At 41.7% G+C, this 21,078-nt stretch overlaps 2 protein-coding genes across 3 annotated transcripts in view; one reads left to right on the top strand and one right to left on the bottom strand.

Moving 5' to 3' along the window:
- Positions 1–5,610, bottom strand: part of LOC101852442 (WD repeat-containing protein 37) — a gene marked incomplete in the record, with an annotated part of 16,210 nt that extends 10,600 nt beyond the window's left edge. The window contains 2 exon segments of the mRNA XM_013089735.2: positions 2,945–3,756; positions 5,445–5,610. Coding sequence (XP_012945189.1) covers positions 2,945–3,144 — 200 coding nt within the window.
- Positions 5,611–6,640: 1,030 nt separating this feature from the next.
- On the top strand, positions 6,641–19,178 carry LOC101852217. Of its 2 annotated transcripts, none has more exons than XM_013089736.2 (3): positions 6,641–7,039; positions 14,806–15,015; positions 16,683–19,178. In XM_013089736.2, exons 2-3 carry the CDS (start codon positions 14,851–14,853, stop codon positions 17,607–17,609), a joined length of 1,092 nt encoding a protein of 363 aa, XP_012945190.1. In that variant the 5' UTR covers positions 6,641–7,039; positions 14,806–14,850; the 3' UTR covers positions 17,610–19,178. The 2 variants fall into 2 exon arrangements, with proteins under 2 accessions (XP_012945190.1, XP_005111305.2); XM_005111248.3 differs by lacking the exon at positions 6,641–7,039 and adding an exon at positions 7,050–7,361.
- The last annotated feature ends 1,900 nt before the right edge of the window (positions 19,179–21,078 follow it).

The following is a 21,078-nucleotide window of genomic DNA, read 5'->3' as shown; positions in this document are numbered from 1 at the left end:
TATATAATAAAGGTGTCTTTTACTGTATCCTGTCATTTTGGTGCCAGGAATTCTCCTGAGATATTCCATGTGGAAAAAAATTAAGCGTCTTGGCATGGCTTTGGTAGGCCGTCCAGGTCTCAGCACTGTACAACAGGGTCGGGAGGACCACAGCGCGATACAATCACCAAGTGCCAGATCTGAGACAGACATCGGCCATCATGTTTAGACTAGACATTCATTCCTTAGCTCGGATGCTCTCAGAAATATTACACGTATATCGAAATCCTGATCTTTTCCCGTCACCCATTCTGTTTATGCTCTCCAAGTAAGCTGCTCTGGGTCTACACCTGTTTCGTTTGCCTTCAATTTTACCAGTAAGAGCTAGATGTTCAAGGCTTCTATGTCTATTCAAGTGTCTCAGAAACTGCATAATATTATGTCACCTCTTACTCGTTTTTATCAACGAGCGGTCCACGCAGGCTTCTTCAAGTACTACCTGATTTAATTTCTTTTCCTTCCAGAAAATACTCAACAGTCTCCTAGGAAACCATGATGTTATTCTGTCGCTTCAACGAGTATTTTATTTTCATGGTCTTAAGTGATTGTCCAGCATTCACAGCAGTATAGATAGGCCACAGAATTCTACGTAGAATTCTGTGAGATAGGCTGACCAAACACAGCATTTTATAACTTTTATTATAGAAGTCTTTGACACCTTTCAATTTTCCAGGATCGGGCTCATTTTATTGAAACTATCTTTTAGTTTAGTTTTAGTAAAAGTTTTACGGCGCTCGCAACTGCATAAGGTCATATGAGCGCCAGAAGATTAGAGCTGTTACAAGAGAGCAACAAACATAAAAAAAGAAGAAGGGCAGATAAGGATGATAGATGTTTGACAAGAAAGAAGAAGCAAACCACACCAGAGCACCCGCCAACCACCCACAAACAATCTTTTGCCATTGCAATGTTTTGTTGTATTTTTATTATAACAAGATCCTTCAAGATGCTAAAAACAGCTACGTGATATTGAGATAGACTGAGATAAGACAACAAGTGGCACACACACACTCCACACGGCCCCAGGGACCTCAGCATAACTATAATATGTATATACAGGCTTACATGTTGTCGTTGTACACATATTTGTCATCTCCGTGGCCCCCACTGTGACAGCATAACTACATGTATATGTAATATGCAGGCTTACATATTGTAGTTGTACAGGCTTACATATTGTAGTTGTACAGACTTACATTTTGTCGTCGTACACATATTTGTCATGTATATCCGTGGCCCCCACTGTGACAGCATTGCGTTCGTGACACTTGTGGTTTGGGGGGGGGGGGGGGGGGGAAGAATGCTTTGTGGGAATTTTTTTGGGTTATTGGGGGGGGGGGGGCCCTTTCTTCTTTAATTTTTTTTGGGGGGGGGGGGTGCTTTGTTTTGTTCCCCGGACCAAAAAAAAACTCCCTCCGGCAAAAAACCCAAGATTTTTCGTCTTATGTTGGAGAAAAAACTTGCCAATTAGACCACATTTTTGGTTTAAAAAACACCCCGGGCCCCCCAAATTTAAAAAAAAGGGGGGGGGTGCTGGGTCCCACCACAACACGCAACAGGCAGCCAGCTGGTACTGGCGCTAAAACAAACCACCCCCGACACAAACGGGGGGGGGGGGGGGGGGGTGCTAGCCGTACTTAAGGCTGAATTGTAAATGAAATTTTTAGTTTGCAAAGCGTAAATTAAAGTATTTGTATTTCAGACAAAACCAAAAGGTGCCTTTCTGACTTGCATTATTTAAACCTGAATAATTACTAGATCTAGATCTAATGAGACCTGTGTGCTCAACAGGTTCGAGTCGATAGGACCATACCTAGATCTAAGTACGGCTAGCCACTTCGTTAACGAAATTGAAGGTCAGGCCCGACGATTTCATTATATCCGAGTCTCACTGTACTTTCTTCACCCAGTGGTGGCTTTTAATAGAAACAAAGACATTTCAATTTTCATAGCCTTCGTTCGTTGCTGTAGGCCTACAGTATTTTTTTCTGTTTTTCTTTTCTTTGTGAATTATTCAAATCATCTCAATAGTTTTCTGTTTTTCTTTTCTTTGTGAATTATTCAAATCATCTCAATAGTTTTCCCATTTCCGTTTGTTGCTTTTACCGTACTGCGTCTTTTCGTTACTGTTGTATCATTGCTATTATTCATTCATTTTCAGCAAATAACATATTGAGCCTATGTTCAAGTACTCGAGTTTTTCATAATATAATATAATTACTCAGACTAGGACTCAAGTCCAAAACACTGGACAGGGACAGCCGATCAGTGTGCAATGTGTCGTCAGTGTGCAGTGGGTAGTCAGTGTGTAGTAGTGTGTTGTCAGTGTGCAGTAGTGTGTCGTCAGTGTGTAGTAGTGGGTCGTCAGAGAGTAGTAGTGTGTTGTCAGAGTGCAGTGGTGTGTTGTCAGGGTGTAGTGGTGTGTCCTCAGTGTGTAGTGGTGCGTCGCCAGTGTGCAGTAGTGTGTTGTCAGTGTGTAGTAGTGTGTTGTCAGTGTGTAGTACTGTGTTGTCAGTGTGCAGTAATGTCTCGTCAGTGTGCAGTAGTGGGTCGTCAGTGTGCAGTGTGTTGTCAGTTTGCAGTAGTGGGTCGTCAGTGTGCAGTAGTGGGTCATCAGTGTGCAGTAGTGGGTCATCAGTGTGTAGTAGTGGGTCGTCAGTGTGCAGTAGTGGGTCGTCAGTGTGCAGTGTGTTGTCAGTTTGCAGTAGTGGGTCATCAGTGTGCAGTAGTGGGTCGTCAGTGTGCAGTAGTGGGTCATCAGTGTGCAGTAGTGGGTCGTCAGTGTGCAGTAGTGGGTCGTCAGTGTGTAGTAGTGGGTCGTCAGTGTGTAGTAGTGGGTCATCAGTGTGTAGTAGTGGGTCGTCAGTGTGCAGTAGTGGGTCGTCAGTGTGCAGTGTGCAATTACCTGAAGGGAGGAGGCAGGATCCCCTCGATGTCCATGTCCTCGCGGTATCGCGCCGCTCCCTCCCGCCCGGCGTCCGTGTGACTTCTGTGACGCCTCATGCCCCGAGACGACGAACCCTTGCTGCTCTTCCTGGCGCCGCCCTGCTTACTTCCGCTTCCGCTCTCTCGGCCCACCGCGCTCTGGTGCGAGTCTGAGGGCATCCCCTCCCTCCTAGGGGAGACCACTTGTTCCGTTCTCAAGAGGAGAACCCGGTGTGGTTCTCAGATTTCGTAGCAATGCGACACTCAGAAACTGGTTTGATCTGGTTGTGTTTTGCCAAATTGGCTTCCCGTCTCGTAAATTGTTTCTGTTCTTGGAAGCTAATTCGGTTCTAGTTGGGTTGCTATACGTCAAACCCGTTTCTAGTCAACTATTTAAGTTCCGTTTAGGTAACGACAACTGTCTATGGATAAGAACAGCTGGAGAAAAATCCCTTGCGCAACTAAAGAAGAGGATCCTTGAAGGAGTCTATTCAAAATATCACTCTTTCATTGGCTGAGAACAATATTAGCAAACAATCACAGAGCTATAAACTCATAACAGACCGTCCGTGGCTAGCCCACGACGATTTCGTCCTGAACAAAACAAATGTCTGAATCACAGATAAACCGCCAGCTTCCAACACACACGGGTCCAGTGTTCACCTAGCACTGCAAGGAATATCATGTGGCAGCATTTGGGTTGAGAAGGGTGAAGTGAAGAGTTCTTTTCCTTCAACGAGACAATAATTGTGGTGCCACCTTCACGTCCCAAACACAGAGGCTTTCTGGGAGCTGGAGAAAAACAAAGGAGATACATGGACGTATTTTTATGAATTTATGGATTGTTTGAGCTTGCGTTAAGTAAAGAAAAGCATACATCGACACAATAATAATAATAATCATTCTGTATAGAAAAAAAAAGTGTACAAGCTACCAGTGGCACCTTACGACCACTGTATGAACACAGGTCTTACTGTATACGTATGAATACAGGTCTTTACTCGCGTGCAGTTCCCTCCATTTGTGAGACAAAAGCACACATCTAGATTCTAGATTTAAAAGTGTTAGTCTGAGATTTACGGCACTTGCAAAACAATTAGGTCATAATATAGATGCCAGAGATTAGAAACGTTGCAACAGAGTAAAACATAAAGAAAAGAAGGAGGAGAGATAATAAAAATTTATAATAATAGAATTTTTAATAGGAAAGAAGGAGCAAACCACATCACAGCATCCGCCAACTACGTCTCAATACCTGCCTTGGTTGAGAAGCAAAATAGGTAGAAACGACTCCCAAGCGGAGATGTTATTTGGTAGTCACTTTTAAGCACAAGGGGGCTTTTCCAAAATATGCTGTTTTGAGAAAATCAAAGGTAAAGATTTTGGCGCTTTTTCGGTAGTTCCCACCCCGCAATTGTTATAATTCGCGGGTTTTGGCCCCAAGAGTAGGGGGGTTTCAGGGGGGCCCTGACCGTATAAAAATTTATAGGTGGGGGGTTTCTAGGGGGGCATCCCTGAATTTTACCATAATTTGCAGTTTTGCAGTTGTTATAAAATGTTTGATATCTAAGAAGCTCGCCACGCATCAAACGTATATCTCGAAGTAGATCTAGGCTCAAATAAGGGGGGTGGGAACTACCGAAAAGGCACCAAGTTTTTGCCCCTTGTTCAGTTTCTTTGAAAGTCAAGGAGAGTTTTCTCTATATAGATAAAAACCAAACAAATATATACACACCAATGAAACCAAACTTCTCATATAAAAGTAGGGCAATGCCCACTTTTGGTGTAGGTCAAGATTTCAGAAAACAAACCGAAATCTGGGCTGGCCCGCTCGTCCTTAAAAGTAAAAGAAAACTAATTTGGTCGTCTACAAAGATCTATAGCTGTTTCACTTTTCGAATCGAGCTGAACTATGTCGGTCGCCATTTTATTTTGCAAGGAAGTTCTCGTTACTTCTTCTTCTCTCTCCTCTCTCTTAATAATAATATCTCTTCCCCCCCCCCCCTCTCTCTCTCTCTCTCTCTCCCCTTTCTCTCTCTCTCTCTCTCTCTCTCTCTCTCTCTCTCTCTCTCTCTCTCTCACTGCCCGCAAATAAAATTTAGCACGCTTTCAACACAAGAGTCCTGGAAAGTTTGTTTACATTAGTACCACGGTGGAGTGGGTTGTCTACAAAGATGCTACAACTACGTCGGTCACCATAAGATTTTGCCAGGAAGTTCTCGCTACTTCTTCTCTCTCTCTCTCTTATAGATATCTTTCTCGGGTGAGAGGCCTCCCCAACAACTGTGCTATTCTCACCCGGGAGGTGGCCTTTGCCTGGCTTAGTGTCATATGAAACGATTAGGAGGAAGGTTAACACAGACTACACAACCACAACACAAACAGTGGTCAACAGTATAAAACATTAGAGAAAGGCCTCTATTCCTCTTCATAGTACATGCATATTTTAAAAAATAAACACTATACTAAAAATCTCGTACCTTTCAGCACATGTTGTCCTCGTTGGACTACAGAGACGCAAAATTCAGGCCTAAACAATTTAACAAACACAATTTTTTGGTTGTTTCTGTGCAAAAATAGCTGGGCTTCCTTTCCAGCTGCAGAGACAAGTAAGACAAGAGTTATCCCCTCATGGCTTTCATTATAATATCGTGCAGTTCAAGCAGTTTCCTCCTGGACTCTTCTACTCGTTTACTCAAGGGAGAGCATAGGCCTAACGTCCGCTAGTTGAAAGTTGTTCTAATGAAAAAGAAAGAAGCCCAGAAAGCAAACTTTTCAATCAAGAGAGAAAATTTATTTGATTTTTTAAACATGTAGCTGTAAGCATTTGGAGTTTTTTCTTGCCTTTTTCTACATTAAGAACTTGAATTTTGGCCAAATAATAGGTATGCCTACATGCAACATATACTGCAGATGAAGAAACTGCAATATCTCCCCCCCCCCCCCCCCCCAAGTTTTGGGCTTTGTCAAGGAAGTTATACAGTAATTTGTTGTAAGGTCCTAGGTCCTTGGGCTTAGCACATCTGAACAGCGGACGGACGTTAATAATAATAATAATGATAATAATATAATAATTGATTTCCATTTTGCTGATGTGCCTGGAACCTCCAGAGAGTGGGTGTTATTGAAATGGTCTTTCTCATTATCATTTTTTATAATTACTAGATCTATAATAATAAATGTTTGAGTTGGTTTTTCCCCTGTTTTCATATTACAAAACTGTTCATAAACATTGTACAATGAAAAGAGATTAACTACCTCGGTTGCATCCCACTTATCTCTTTCTCTACTTAAATTGGTTATTAGGATTTTTCTCTTCTGAAAATAACAATCAATAGTACAATTGTTAGCCTAAAATCGATATAGAATCTATATATACCACACTGTCGTATTTTCTTTTTCTTTTCCCAAATATTGAGTTAATTGAGTCTTTCAGTTTCATCATAAATAAAGGGAATGTGTTGTAGCATTAATTACAGCATAGGCTTTGTCTAGATGCACACTTTCAAAGAAACAGATGACGAAGTCTCTCTACAATATTATGACAATGCTCAGGAATGATTCACCTGTCAGACTTTCTATTTTTATAACACCCGTTATCCTAATGTTTGTTTTGCGTGCCTGTTTCCACGAATTTTTGTTTGCTGCCGTAAGAGAACTCTTTAGGGTCCAAAATCATAAAGTTTATGCGTGTTGTAGTCGAGTAGTTTAGAATGCATTAAGACGGATATTTTTGTGCTGGTTTTAGAGAACTACTATTCGTTCTCTAGAAAACTGAGATACTATAACAGCAATATGAAGTATTTGATGTTATACTCGACATTGATATTATGTGTATATTATGTTTCTATATGAAATGTAAAGAGTAGAGGCGACAAACATTCGCTGTTAAAAAGTAGTCAAACTGTTCTGTAGATGGTATTGTTTGCATAGCAATTATAGTTCGATACCGAGTACAGAATAAAAGGAAGCCGAATGAATGCCGAGCTGTGAGCCGAGTGCCGAGTGAGGGAGGAAAAACATTCTATCCTGTTCTGTAATAGATCTCTATACTATATTTACATGATGTTGTAAGGTACAGTCCATTTGAGCCTGCATGTGTATGACTCAAGTTGAGAATCACAGTCTGAGAAGAGATTGAGAAGTAGTCCTGAGAGATCTGAAAAAATATAAGTTCAGTAGTCAGTAGACAACTGTGGGGAAGTGTCAAGCTGGGCTTACGCTGTTACGTTATGGGTGGGAAGCCTTATATGGGTGCTGACTGAGACCTGTGGTCCTTTCTTCCAAGAATTGGATGACTGAAACCATCATTTTAGTGGATCCAGTCGTCAACTGAGTGATAGTTCCGTGTAGAATAAATACGTTCAGCTTTCAAGAGCTCTTGAAGAGTTACTGTGGTAAGTGGAGGTAGCCCTAGTTACCTCCTAGTTACAACTAGAATCTAGAATCTACTCTTGAAGACTACTACTCTAATGAGTTAGCTCTAGATCTAGATTAGGCCTATCTAGATCTATAATACCTAGTTGAGTTCTAGGTCTAGGCCCTATTTTTTTTACACAGGATAGAGAAAAGTAAGTTTGTTAAATCGAGATTTTGATTTTAAAGGCTAGAGTCAGTGATACATATATATAATATGGTGTTCGGGACCTTAGTGTTTACACCGTAACCTTTTAAACCCTACCTGTTAGGAGGAATAACTTTATACTTAATGACTGCTAGTCTGCTAGGCTAGTACAGCTAGACTGGCAGGATAGCCGTACTTAAGGACGCCTAGACGGCTGGGCTTGCCGTGGCTAGACTGACAAACAGCAAAAAATAGGCCTACTGAATTGTAAATTTTTAGTTTGCACTAGATTACCTAAAGTAATTGTGTTTGAGACGAAATCAAAAGGTGCCTTACTGACAGTGCATCATGTATTTTAAACCGGAATAATTACTCAGACCTGTGTGTGCTCAACAGGTTTCAATCAACGCAGTGGCTATGTTCACGGCACCGTGAACGTAGTCTGCAGGCTAGGTTCACAGCGCCGTGAATGTAGTTGGCAGGCTACGTTCACGGCGCCCTGAATGCAGTTTGCAGGCGCTGTTGAGGCTACGTTCACGGCACTCAAGCTTTGTTTAGACGGAGCGTCCACTGCCGGTTTTAGTCAGTGACTACAGTGACGTATATATTTAATATTTTGGCCAGCTTCAAATGTTCCATCCCATGAGATGAAGGAAAACGAAAAAGCCTGGGAACCGACGCAGAGAGAAAATGACGGGAATAATTCTTATCATAATAGAAAACACCCTCTCTCTCTCTTTCTGTCTGTCTCTCCCCTTTCTCTTTCCTTCTCTCGTTCTCCCCACCCCCTCTCTATTTTCTCTGTCTCTGTCTGTCTGTCTTCCCCCCCTCCCCCTTCTCTCTCCCTCTCTCTTTCTCCCACCGCCCCCCACCGTGTCGCGCCCCAAACTCCCCCCCCCCAACCTTCTCTCTCTCTCTGCCCCCTCCCCCTCTCTCTCTCTCTCTCTATCTATCTATCTCTCTCTCTCTCTCTCTCTCTCTCTCTCTCTCTGTGTGTGCGTATTATGTCTTTGGCTCAGAACAAGATATTCATTCTTTCATTCAAACTATTTGCAAGCGTATTTCATATCATGTATGCATTTTTATACAGTAAAGAGATAAGGAAAGTTGATAGCACGGTTATCTTTATTTTTATTTCTTGCAACTACGAGACAAGAACTGAAAACGAAAGCTCTCAATATTATTGCCAGGTCTCCTTTTCTGAGAAACTCATTATTGGTCAATGTTTCCTTTACTCAACTTTACTGTCTTATTTTGTTCTACACCAAAACTGTGCCTGTGTTTATATTTACAAACAGACAGACAGACAGACAGACAGACAGACAGACAGACAGACAGACAGACAGACTGACAGACTGACAGACTGACAGACTGAAAGACAGACAGAGATTTTAGATCAGTTCCTACACTCAATTCATTCTTTTGTTTCAGCCTCATAATCGTCTCTTTCAATGACATTTACTGATGCTGATGCTAGCGTCTAATCAACGAGATGAGAGTGCTGTTTCGGCAGTACCCCAGTTTCAACAGTTATAGAGCTCAGAAAATGCTTTTTGAACACCTTTCCAAAATACTTTGATGTCCTAGCCTCAATTTCTCAAGATTACCACAGCCTACTACAATGGCATCGACATTTTTCAGCACATCACACGACAGTTCGAACATTGATAGGCACTAGTGGTGTAGGTATAGTGATGAAACATATCGTGAGAGTGATATATAATAGTGAAGAGGAAACTTTAGATGAGGATGAACTTGCTCCTCACCCCATTGTCAAAAAGAAAATTTCACCCATGAAGAAAGATAAAGAAGTAGGTGACAATGACGGAGATGCACTTTTTTATTCTCCCTTTGAGAACCCACCATCAAATAAAGTGTCAGCAAAATTTACAAGGAAGTGCAAAAGCTATGGAGGCTGAAACAATATTCACAAAATCAGCGGAACACTGAGGTTTAGTACACAGCAGGATACTGTGTGACGGAGATGCCAAATCTCATCCGATGCTCAATTTTTTATGGCAGTTATGACTTTGAAATTGTAAAAGATAACTACACACATCGCATTAGCAAAAGTATGTTCAATGCACTTCAGAGCTTCCAAAACACCAACAACGAAGAGCTGAACAGAAAACTAATGAAGATTGAAAAACAGAGCAGTTACAAATGCCTCACAAAACCTGGACGTAACAGTTACTTGCGTTCATTAGTTTTAATTTTGTTTTTGTTCAGGAGCTGTTGGTTTCTTACCGAGCCCGAAACCTCTTTTGCACACAGACCCTGTAAGATTTGAACATCTGTCAGTGAGGAACAGAGGCCACGAAACTGCCATGGTTTTGGGTGGCATGGGGTGGAATGAACAAAGTCGCTCTCGTGAGAATCACCGGATGCCTTGGTTTAGTGGACTACATCACGCAAGTGCTGGAGCTTCATGTCTTACCCTTATTTTCGTCAAGGTGTTTTTCAAGTAGTCATCCCCATGCGAAACACGGCATTTTCTCATAGGGCCAATGCCATTAAAGAATTCTTAAAAAACCAAATCAAGTCAACGTTCGAATAGTTAGCAGCAAACAGCCCCGATATGAATCCTACAGGTATGTGAAGTCCCATGAAACAGCGGCTGAAGAAAAACGACTTTGCCCCCAATTCAGACCCTTTGTTTGCAACTCTCTGTGACATTTGAAATGAAATGACTGATAAATATGTCCAAAACTAAATAGAATTGATGCCTAAAGGTTTCGTGCACAACACAAAGCCAATGGTTCCTAAGCAAAATAACAATGAACACAATTAGTGTTGAGTCGAAGTTTTGTGTGGTATCTGTGATTGCTCTGTTTTCCGTTATGTTTGAAACTATCGTGACAAAATATCGTAATAAAATATTGTTTATTGCAAAGACACAATTCTCCATTCATTGGGCATTCAATATATCTCCATTCGATCAGTATTGATACTCTTCACTAAATGCGCAAAGACAATTTTACTTTTCTTTGATTTCGCACAATTTTGCCAAGCCTTATTTTTTTAGGGTCAATTTTGAGTGACAATATCTCGGGCGTCTCTTAAAATAGATTAAATATTAAAGAGTCAGATGCTGAAGAATTTATTTAGCTTTAAATTGGAATGCTGCATGAGTGGGTAATGCAAGGCTTTAACACGATGACTGGGTGATTACATTTTCAAGTTTCTTTTGGACGCAACTGTATAACAGACTACGTTTACTATTTACAGTAAGTTTTGCACGTCCAAACTTTTAGGAGTTTTCTCTCAAATTGGGCTCTTTCAGGGGGGGGGGGGGGGAGACACAAAAATCTATCAGGCGAAAAGTTGTTAAGATATCGTCATAATTTTCGGTATACTGATAGATGAAACATTATTCTAGTATAATAAGTAGTGACGTCAGAAAAAATCTTGAATAAATGATTTTATTATAAATTTAATCCGTTGTTTGGATCTGAGATTGTTGTGGTCAAAATATTCCCATATTTAGGACCTCGATTCTGGGAAAGTTTTTCCTCCTACATCAAACATGCAAAGTCCATCCTCTAAAACAGCCACGGAAGGCTGCAAAACCACTTATTGTAACATTTAAAATCATTTATCACCTTATGATGGAATTTTTTAGAAATGTGTGCACTTTCTATATATGACATTCCAATATGGCAGGCGTTACCTTAGCAACACAAAAGAATTTTCAAAATTTTACCTCATGACTTGATTCTCCACTCTATTTTTATTGATGCTACCCAATGATGCTACCACATTTGTAAGCTTAGTTTCTTCTTCATAACGAATTTCAAAATTCCCCCCGCCTCATGCCTTAAACCGGCAGTGGACGCTCCGTCTAAACGAAGCTTGAGTGCCGTGAACGTAGCCTCAACAGCGCCTGCAAACTGCATTCAGGGCGTCGTGAACGTAGCCTGCCAACTACATTCACGGCTCCGTGAACCTAGCCTGCAGACTACGTTCACGGCGCCGTGAACGTAGCCACTGCGTTCAATCAATAGGCCTTAACATTAGAGTTGGGGCGAGCGGACGGACGGGTTCGTTACTCGCGGATTCAGTCAGAGCGAGCAGGTAACAGATGTCCATGAGAGCGAACTGCGAACCTCAAGTCATTTTGTTTTTTGGGTCCGCTCCACGATTTTATTCAGTGGGTGGGCGGGCAAATGGACGAACTCTAGCAGACGAGATACTCGACACGGTGTTAGGCCCACGGTCTATTGTTTTTTAAATAGGCCTAATGTTTCAAGCCACTAGCGGTGCCACAGGGAGTGAGAGAGGCTGGTGACGTAGTACATCATGTGTGTAACCTTTCACCTCGTGCGTGGGGCACACTGTGTACGTTCCAATTATCGAAAGGCCGGGGGGGGAGGAGAAATTTCCGCCATGAACGCCTAGCTACAATGTGAGGCAGGAGGGTGATTTTTAAATTATTTTTTGGTGGGGCAGGGGGTTGTAAGTTGTATGCAATGGAAGGAGTCGCTCCCTTCCGTCCGTCCGCCCGTTCGAATGTATGGAGTCTCTCCCTCCGCCCGTCCGAGCTAGAGGGCCTACTTGAGTTTGACAAGAATTTGAGCACAATCAGGGTAAACAAATATTGAAGGGCTCATCATAGCAATAGCTGGCCGATTAGTGGCCCTAATGGCTACATTATGACACTGTGAGATATATGGCTACCTGTTTAAGACAACCACTGTAGCTCTGTTCTCCTCAACAATGTGTAATTGTCATCATAGACATATAGACAGTTTCAACTGTAATAATAGGACGGCAAATGAGAATGAATACAATGACACTGTAAATGTATATTTGCAAATTGGTGTGATAACCTCTCACTTTTACTTTAATGTAAAAAAGACAAGGAAATTGATAATAGACTTTAGAGTATTTAAAGAGACCCACCAATTGGGACCACTATTCAAGATAAGGTAGAGGTAAGCTCTTACAAGTAGAAACGGGCGGGAAGCGCTTTTTTCTTCCCGAGCGAGAAAACTGAGAAGCTGACCTACTTTTCACCGGTACCGGTCCCGAGAAGTGCTTCTCATCTCGTGTCCAATTTCTCTTCTCGCGCCGTTCACAAGCAGCTCGCTCAGCGAGAAGGCGGGCCGTGGCCAAGATTTCTCTTCTCGCGCCGTTCATGAGTAGCTTGCTTAGCGGTAGCGAGAAGGCCGGCCGTGGCCGGGATCTAAACTAGGCTAGCCCTGTTGCGCAGGCACAGGCGGTGAAGAAAGGTAGGGAGATCTAGGCCTAGGCCCTGATAACTCCCCACTCGCCTCGTCTCGCCACCCTCTCCCCTCCCTTTCAGTTTCAGACACAGGACGGCACGGTGATGGGTGACACTGTCTGCGTGTCATTTGTCGCTGGCTGTGTCGCTCTTTCCGTCGACACATCTCACTCTCGTTACTTGTTACGTCAAGCCATCGAGCGGTATCACTTCTGGGTACCGGGCAGTAGTTAAGTGACTGGGAAGTGACGGGAAGGGCATTTCTCGCGAGAAACCGGTACTCTTCTCAGCTCGTGCCCGCTCCTACTTACAAGTATCTTGGTCTAACAATCGATTTATAACAAACTTGACTGGCATCCCCACGCTACTCTTGTGCATGAAAAGTAAACCAAAGAATATATTTCTGTTTAGGAAATTAAGAAGTTTCTGTGTTGATAATTTGATTTAAGATTATGTCCCTTTTATACCATTATATGATCATTATTATATGCCAGTCTAGCCGTACTTAGATCTAGGTTTACTCAAACCTATTGAGTACACAGGTCTCATTAGATTTAGATCTAGTAATTATTCAGGTTTAAAATACATGCATGCAAGTCAGTAAGGCACCTTTTGGTTTTGTCTGAAACACAAATACTTTAGGCATTGCAAACTAAAAATTTCATTTACAATTCAGCCATCATTATTAAATACGGCTAGCATGACAGTCTAACCGTCCTTAAATACGGCTAGCCTAGCTGTCTAGCCGTACTTAAGTACATACTTATCTTAGGGCCTATTAACATTAGAAAACAAGTCTCATTAGTATTTCAAGTTTAAAATACATGCACTGTCAGTAAGGTACCTGGTTTTGTCTCAAATACAAATACTTTAGGTACTGCAGACTAAAAATGTATGTACAATTACCTTTTTTTTTTAAAATTCGTCTAGCCATCATATAAGTATGGCTTGCCCGGCTATACGTCATTAAGTACGGCTAGCCTCTTCCTTATATGATTGAAAGTGTGCTATTATTTTGTGCTGCTGGGGTGGGAATTGTAAGGTGAAAGATAAAGAAAAATTTGACAAAACCGTTAAGAAAGCCAGCAAGATCTCTGGATTTGATTTTACTAGAATTGATGAAATGTATTTACACCACTCGTATAAAAAAAAATAAAAAGCATATAAATAAACGGACTACTTCTCTTTTCATATTGATTTTTTATGAGAGTAATATATAATTTAAATTTTTTATGTTCCTTTGTGTGTTTTTATTGTCCTGTACAGCCAAGAGAAATTTCCCTCTGGGATAATAAAGTATTGTCTTATCTGTTATTTATTTATAAATATAATGTATCACAACGCAACGGAATGGGGTTTTCGTCAATTTTAGGGCATATATATATATATATAGGGTTATCAGCATCATCTGAGAGCCTTTTCATTTTGTCTTGCTTTTGATGAAAAAAAAATATCCTACTGTTTTGAATAGAAGTTGAAATATTTGTGAGTGAAAAAGGTAGGAATCACCTGATGTCAAGGGGGCAAAACTAGTGCAAAAATGGACTTCAAAGTTAGGTGTCCTTGAGAACTGGAAATTCCCTATTTGTGTGCCTTTGATGGGTTTTGTTGGTGAAAATATGCACTGAAATGTGTTTTTAAATAGGCATATTATTATGATGTGCTTAAATTTTAAAAATTTATTTTAAAATTGCCCAGTGGGTTGAAAAAACGTTGGTTTCTTTGATTTCATTAATGTTCATTATTCTGACAAGTGGCTGATTTCACTACGATGCCATATTTTATTTGTATATATATATATATATATATATATATACACATAGCCACCAAACTTTGACTAGGTAGGCCAACAATGCAACTTTGCGCACCGTGAAAGTGTGCGGGAGCGAGGCGAGGCATCAATTTCGTGTCAAGTTCTCATGCCATTTTCTCTCTGAACTAATGTTGACACATAATGAAAGAAAATTTACATGTATATTTGTGTTCTGTGTCTTTTCTTCTTTCGAAATATACATGTTGTCCACTCAACAGCACAAATCTCATCTCATTTCAGGGGTTGATATATTCGTGTCCCAGGCTGAGTGAGGAACCAACGACAATGGCTCGGTACACGAAGCTGCGTTCATTTTGGGTCAAACACAAGCTGGGAGCTCGCCTTAAAGTGTTGATTGTGGTCGTCGCGTTTGTGTTTCTGATCACTCCTCTGAGGAACGTGGTCATCCCAGGCTGGCCTCATGTGTTCAGAGACCTGAGTACGATTAAGGTGAGGGGAGTGGGTGGTTGGCGTGTGCTGTGGTGTCGTTTGCTTTTTTCCTTCCTATCAAACAACCGTCGTCCTTATCTCTCCTCCTTGTTTTGTGTTTGTTACTCTCTCGTAACACCTCTTATCTTCGGCACTTATATGACCTTATTGTGTTGCAAGTGCTGTAAAACTCTTACTAAAACTTAAGGTGAGGGGTTTGTAGCTTTTCCTATACATCAGCTTGCTCTCTCTCTCCCTGCATCAGAGGCGTAGGTAGAGTGTCAGTCGTAATCACAAACTCCTTACATCATCCGTCAGTCATAATCACAAACTCCCTGCTTCATCCGTCGCACGCAGGAAGACAGGCATTTGATGCCACACTTCGCTTCCTCAGCATTACAAAGTTCTATCTGCTTAGTACCTAGTGTTGAGACATTTATCCTAACAAATGGTGAGTTTCACAATATTTCAAGCTTTTTCAAATGCAGTTCTTTTAATATCTTGATAACGACTCAGAATAATCTTATGATTTTGATAGAGCAGATAAAGCATTTCATTTCTGACCTCATGGTCTTAACAACTCAAAACAGCCAAAAATGTCAGTTAGAACTTTGTAATTCTAAGGTAGGGTAGTGACTTGTCTATTCCTGGCCCCTTCCTCTTGCTTTGTCACAACCAGACCCTGGATGATTGCTCGTCCCTGATCGTACTCGTAAAACTGCCAGTTGGTCTGCCTCTTCTTCTTTATCCATTTGGTCTCCAGCCGCATATCTGATAAGACAAATTTATCTCTGGCATCATTCTCAAAACATCTCCCAAACATCTCCATCTTCTTTTCATAGTCACACCTGGTAAAGCGTAGAACTATTTTGAAAAAGCACAGTTTTTTTGCATGTTTGCTACTTTCTCATTTCCATCCACTTGTGTCGACTTTTCAGTGATACTGAACATTCCCTGACATCTCTGTCTGAAGATCACCCAACTCTGTGTTATAAAACAATAGTAGTAGATACCGTTTGTATGGCACAAATTCCCTCTCAACAGCAAGCTCTATCCACTATACAATCTATACTATTACCCCAGCAGACCTGATAGCATTCTGAAACGATCTCAGCTTCCTGGGAAGCGTACTTTGCAAGACATATTGCCAGTTATAGGCACTAGAACTCTAACTTACTAACGAGATCTTTCGCTGTCTATGGCCGAGTATCCATTCCCACCAGGGGGAAGTGAGGAACATTTACATTTGTATTAAGTTCTTTTCTCAAGGCCACACATCGGGCCTGCAGTTTGAACCCCCGAACCCTCAACCTTACGATTACGAGCTCGGTAGCCTAAACTCTAGCCTACCGTACAGACAGCTCTTCTCAATGCCAGAGAAGATTTTATTCAGGTGTCACTGAACTAATTCTTTAGTGACTTATGTTGAGATCTTGAGGTGGGGGGTGGGAGGGAGAAAGATATATTATTCCATTCAGTTCCTTTATCAGTATACAGACATAAGTGCCTTTATGTTCAGATTATTTCATATGCTTCTTTGCGAATAACATCTGTCGTTACAATACTTGTTTACTCAATAGTCTCTGAGACTATTCTGCTCTCTAAGTATCAACCCTTGGCTCATAGAGGGCTGATATGATTTTTAGCTCTGATAAATTTTATCTTCATGTTTGACGTTTCTTTTACAGGTTGCGCGCATCCATGTTGTTGATCTGTTTTTCTACGTGGACCGGAGTGAGTACACAGAGTCCTGTGACTTCGTCAAAAAACGGTTGGAAAATGTAAAAATGCCGAAACTGGATGACATGCCTCATTACAGTGCAGAGGAATTTCTTCGTTTCGCCAGTAAGAAAAAGCGGTCGTTAGACAAGGATTTGGCGGCTGTCCTGAACAAGTACCAGCCGTCGCTGACAGGCCGGGAGCAGCAGATGATGTTGTTCGCCATGCTGTCCACCACCCAGGCTCTCTCCGCCTTCAACATCTCATACTACGTCTCCGACGGCACTCTGATTGGCTACTGGCGCCACCATGGCCTCACGCCCTGGGATGATGACGTCGATATGTTTATCGACAGCGAAAAATGGCCTTTGGCGAGGAAAGTCCTCTCCTGTCTTCCTGACCTGGAGCTGAACATGGGCTCCGACTACATGTGGAAACTTTTCCACAAAGACGCGGAATTATGGCAAGGCGAGTCCTTCCTCAAGTTCCCGTTCATCGACGTGTTCCTCTACAGGAATGACTCGGAGCACGTGTGGCCGCTCACCATCTGGCTCAAGCCAACAATCATTGCCCCAGTAGACTGGGTTCTCCCCCCTGCCCAAGGTGTGTTTGAGGGGTGGCCGATAGCCATCCCCCGCAAGCCTGTGGAGTTTTTACGTCTGGAGTACGGCTCCCCGATCTCTGATGACTGCTACTCCAGAACCTTTATGCGGCGGGAGAGGTACCTGGTGCCCAAAGAGGACAGGTCTCACCTCCCTTGCTCCGTCTTGAAAGATGCCTACCCGTTTGTGTCGAGACAACGAATCGACCAGAAGACCAACACGGTTCTAGAGGAGAGAGTTCTTCTCTCGCAAGTCTTGTCTTCTTTCAACACATCCTACAGAGGGGTGTTCTGATGAGGCCTTTCGTGATTGCTCAGGGCTGATCTGGGTTGAAGCTTTGTCTGGGTAACCCTCCATCTTGAAATTATCATTCCACGGAGTATTTCTATATATTGGAATAATTGTGAAACCTTGTTTTTTGTTTTTTGTTTTTTTTTGGGGGGGGGGTTTGTTGGTTTTTTTGTCAACCAAACGGCTCTTTCTGTTTTACTATTATCATGAATATTTTGAATTGATTTGTCGGTTTGCTGGTTTTTTTCTTTTTGGACGGAACGGGAGGAAGGGGTTGGTGTTTTTCTGTTGTGCGGTCCTAGTGGTAGGTACTTATCATGTAGGAAGTATGAAGAAGAAGTCCCCGTTCATGTCTGTAGAATTGATATTAATACTCACTTGTGAGAAGGAATAGATTATTGATGAGAAATGTGTTATTGTTTATTAAGTTTCAGAAATAATTTGTCACTTCCATACACTCTCGCCACATGATGCTTCGCTACTGTAAAAGCATCCCGATTAAACCGGAGCCCTCAGCCTCAGATTTTTTTCTTTTGTTTTCAATCGAAGGACCCCGATAGATGGGACTTGCATAATCTGATTTTTTTTTTTACCTGTCGTAACTGACTTTTTAATGGAATTGACATGAAAATGCAGAGGGGGGGGGGAGGGGTTTCAATATTTGCATGGCGTAAGTATTCGCATTTTTATTTGCCTGTAAAAACCAGTAGATAATCCAGCTTAAGCTGCGCATGTTCACAAGTTGAAGTGGAGCTTTTGAATGCTCAATGTGTGACAAGCTTTTGTCTGTTAGAATCGCGGTCTCATTGGCCATAGATGAAGCCACAAGTCATCTTAACTTTTAATACTTACAGTAGTTCTTCTATTTCGCTTGACAAACATTTTCTTCTGCTAATGTATTGGGCATTGTCAGACGCTGACAGTTGAACTCTTCTTCTTCTTCTTCTTTTTATTATTATTATTATAATTTCATGTAATTACTATATACACATGTTAAATTCATTACTACTGTTCGTTTGTAATTTTTATTTCATTATCTGGGGTTCCTCTAATTATTTTTCCAGAAGCTCTTGATTTTTTGGGAGGATTCCCAGCTAGGAAAACACCTCTTTTTAGTGATGGAGTGGTTGACCGGTCAGTGGCTGAGACTGGGAGGGTCAGGGCCCAGCTTTGGGAACTGTTGTTGTAAATGACGGGAGGGAGAAGTGCGTGGAAAAGTTAGGTCATAGTGGACTCCCCGTCGCTGTTCTAAAACAAAATTGTCTTCTATTTGAAGTGAGGTACAAATAGGAACTTTCTGATGTGAGGCAATAGAGGCGAATGACTTCAACTGATGAATGATTTTATCCATTGTGAAATTATGAAAGCAATGAATAATGTGCCCCTATAATGTGTCATCCTCAGTTGAGATCTGGACTGTGTAGATGCTCCTTTGCTAGTGGACAGTTCATTCACTCGTCGTGTTCTATTTACAGTCAAGCAGTACTGTGTCTGTAGCAAGTACTGTATGACTATCAAGCTTTTCACAACACCTGTCAACTTCAAATTTAAAACGTTAAAGATGAAAACAAAGTAAACCCACCCTGTGGGTCGAATCTTTGAATGGGTGATAAATTCTCTGTTACCACTGCCCACCAATAAGATGAGACCCAATCATCTAGTGACAGACCATCAAATGAATTCTGATGTGTGTTGCTCTATTTCTGGATCTTTACTCTTTACGTAAAGTCTCTGTTTCAGTTTGGTAGTAAGAGTTTTACTGTGCTCACAAGCATGTATGGTCATAAGAGTGCCTCTAGAGATGCAGGTCATGGAATTGTGAAGATTTTATGTCGGAGAAGTGAAAATGTTCTGTACGTGCGGCGGTGTTAATTGAATCTACTACTGTAATACTCCCTCAGCAGCGTTCCTGCTGTTATTGATGGCAGCTTAGCTGAGATGTTAATTTTTAATTTTTTTTTTTTTTATATGTACTTTTTTGTTCGAATTTGGGTTTTAGTTTGGGAAAATTAGGGGGGTGATTGGGATCAGTATTTGTTATTGGGAAGGGAGATGCGGTGTTCATTTTGAAATGACCTCATTGAGGTCATGTGTGTTCTTTCAGAGCGGATTTATATGTGTGTCTTTGAGGAACAGTAGTTGACGGTCAGTTGTTGCCTCGGTTCAGTGATACTCTTCACCTGGTATGTTCCTTTGTGTATTTAGATTGTCTCACCTGTTACATGTAGTGTCTGCTGCCTAGTGGTTGGGCGACCAGACTCGTAATTGTGGGATTGGGGGTTCAAGCCCCAGCTCAGTACAACGTTGTGTCCAAGTGCACTTTACACGGACTCCCCAATCGGCTTGGTCCTTTCAGAGATAGACATTAAATTTGGAGGTCCAACATTTTAAAAACCCAATAACGTTGATAGAGGCATTAAACCTGTACTATTTTTGTAAATTTTCACCTGTTACGTTCCTTTGTGTATATTTCAATTGTCTTAGATGTTGGTCAGAGCATGTTCATGTTGCCTTGTCTACGTGATTGAGCTGTGATGGTGAGGGTGGTAGGTTCGTGTGTCATTGTTATATATATATATGAGGATTGATTCAGCTGTGATGTTTGCTATATTTGATCTGCATAATATTTCACTGCTTGTGCTGTTGTTGGAAACAAATTATGTCCTGGGAAGAAGTTGGTGTGTAGTCGCTTAAATTTGTAAATCTACGTGTGGTAATTTTTTATCTTTTTCCATCCCCTTCGTGTTGAAGAGCTGCTTCTAGTTGCGAGGTTGTTGGAGAGTCATGTTTCCTTTGTAGCAGCTTAAAATGCACATCTCACACATTCTGAGAAAGATTTTGTTCCAACTTGAAATATTTATTAGGATTTAGTTTCAAACATTCTCTGAAGTTGTTGTCGAACTTGACTTATCTGCAACTTGCTGTTCTTGGTAGAGCTGAATTGAAACTATGATTTTGAAAAGGTGCCTTGCTGTAATTTTGCGTTTTTGTTTCTGTGGACTCTGGAGTGAAAGTTTGGACGTTGTGTGATGTGTGACTGGCGAACCTGTCGTGGTGAAACGTCTCTCTGTCTGTGCCCGACACAGCCTTGTGCCTTGCTCTCCGTGCCCAAACTGTCGGTGACAAATGAAGGCGTGGACAGATTCTAACACTGTGATGTCAAGGGACATGACTCTTATCTTTACTGAGGGGACAAGATATTTAAGGGAGTGGCACGCCCTTGGATGACGTCAAGGGTTCCGCGGGAAATAGGCAGATATCGTCTGAGAGACTCACTGAGGTATTCAGTCGGACTCAGGACCACGACGAGGCAACACTTATCTTGGACGGGGGCCCCCTACAGACCCGACTCATCGGACCGCCAGGTAACTTTACAGAACACGTTGTTGTTGTTGTTGTTTTCAAATCCCTTTAGCTGCGAGCATTTCGCTCTTGGCAGCGCAATGCCTCCCTCAAGTAACCACACGTCCTT

This window comes from Aplysia californica, unplaced genomic scaffold, assembly GCF_000002075.1.
Source record: "Aplysia californica isolate F4 #8 unplaced genomic scaffold, AplCal3.0 scaffold01030, whole genome shotgun sequence".
NCBI classification, from domain to species: Eukaryota; Metazoa; Mollusca; class Gastropoda; order Aplysiida; family Aplysiidae; genus Aplysia; species Aplysia californica.
The sequence above is the reverse complement of the archived record's forward strand: the minus strand, read 5'-3'. Positions and strand labels throughout refer to the sequence as shown.

What these genes read in the sequence shown, in the direction of transcription:
- LOC101852217 (XM_013089736.2), top strand. Translation starts at nt 14,851, where the DNA reads ATGGCTCGGTACACGAAGCTGCGTTCATTTTGGGTCAAACACAAGCTG. An exon ending in GAGACCTGAGTACGATTAAG is followed by an intron (nt 15,016 to 16,682) that starts GTGAGGGGAGTG and finishes TTTCTTTTACAG; the next exon opens with GTTGCGCGCATCCATGTTGT.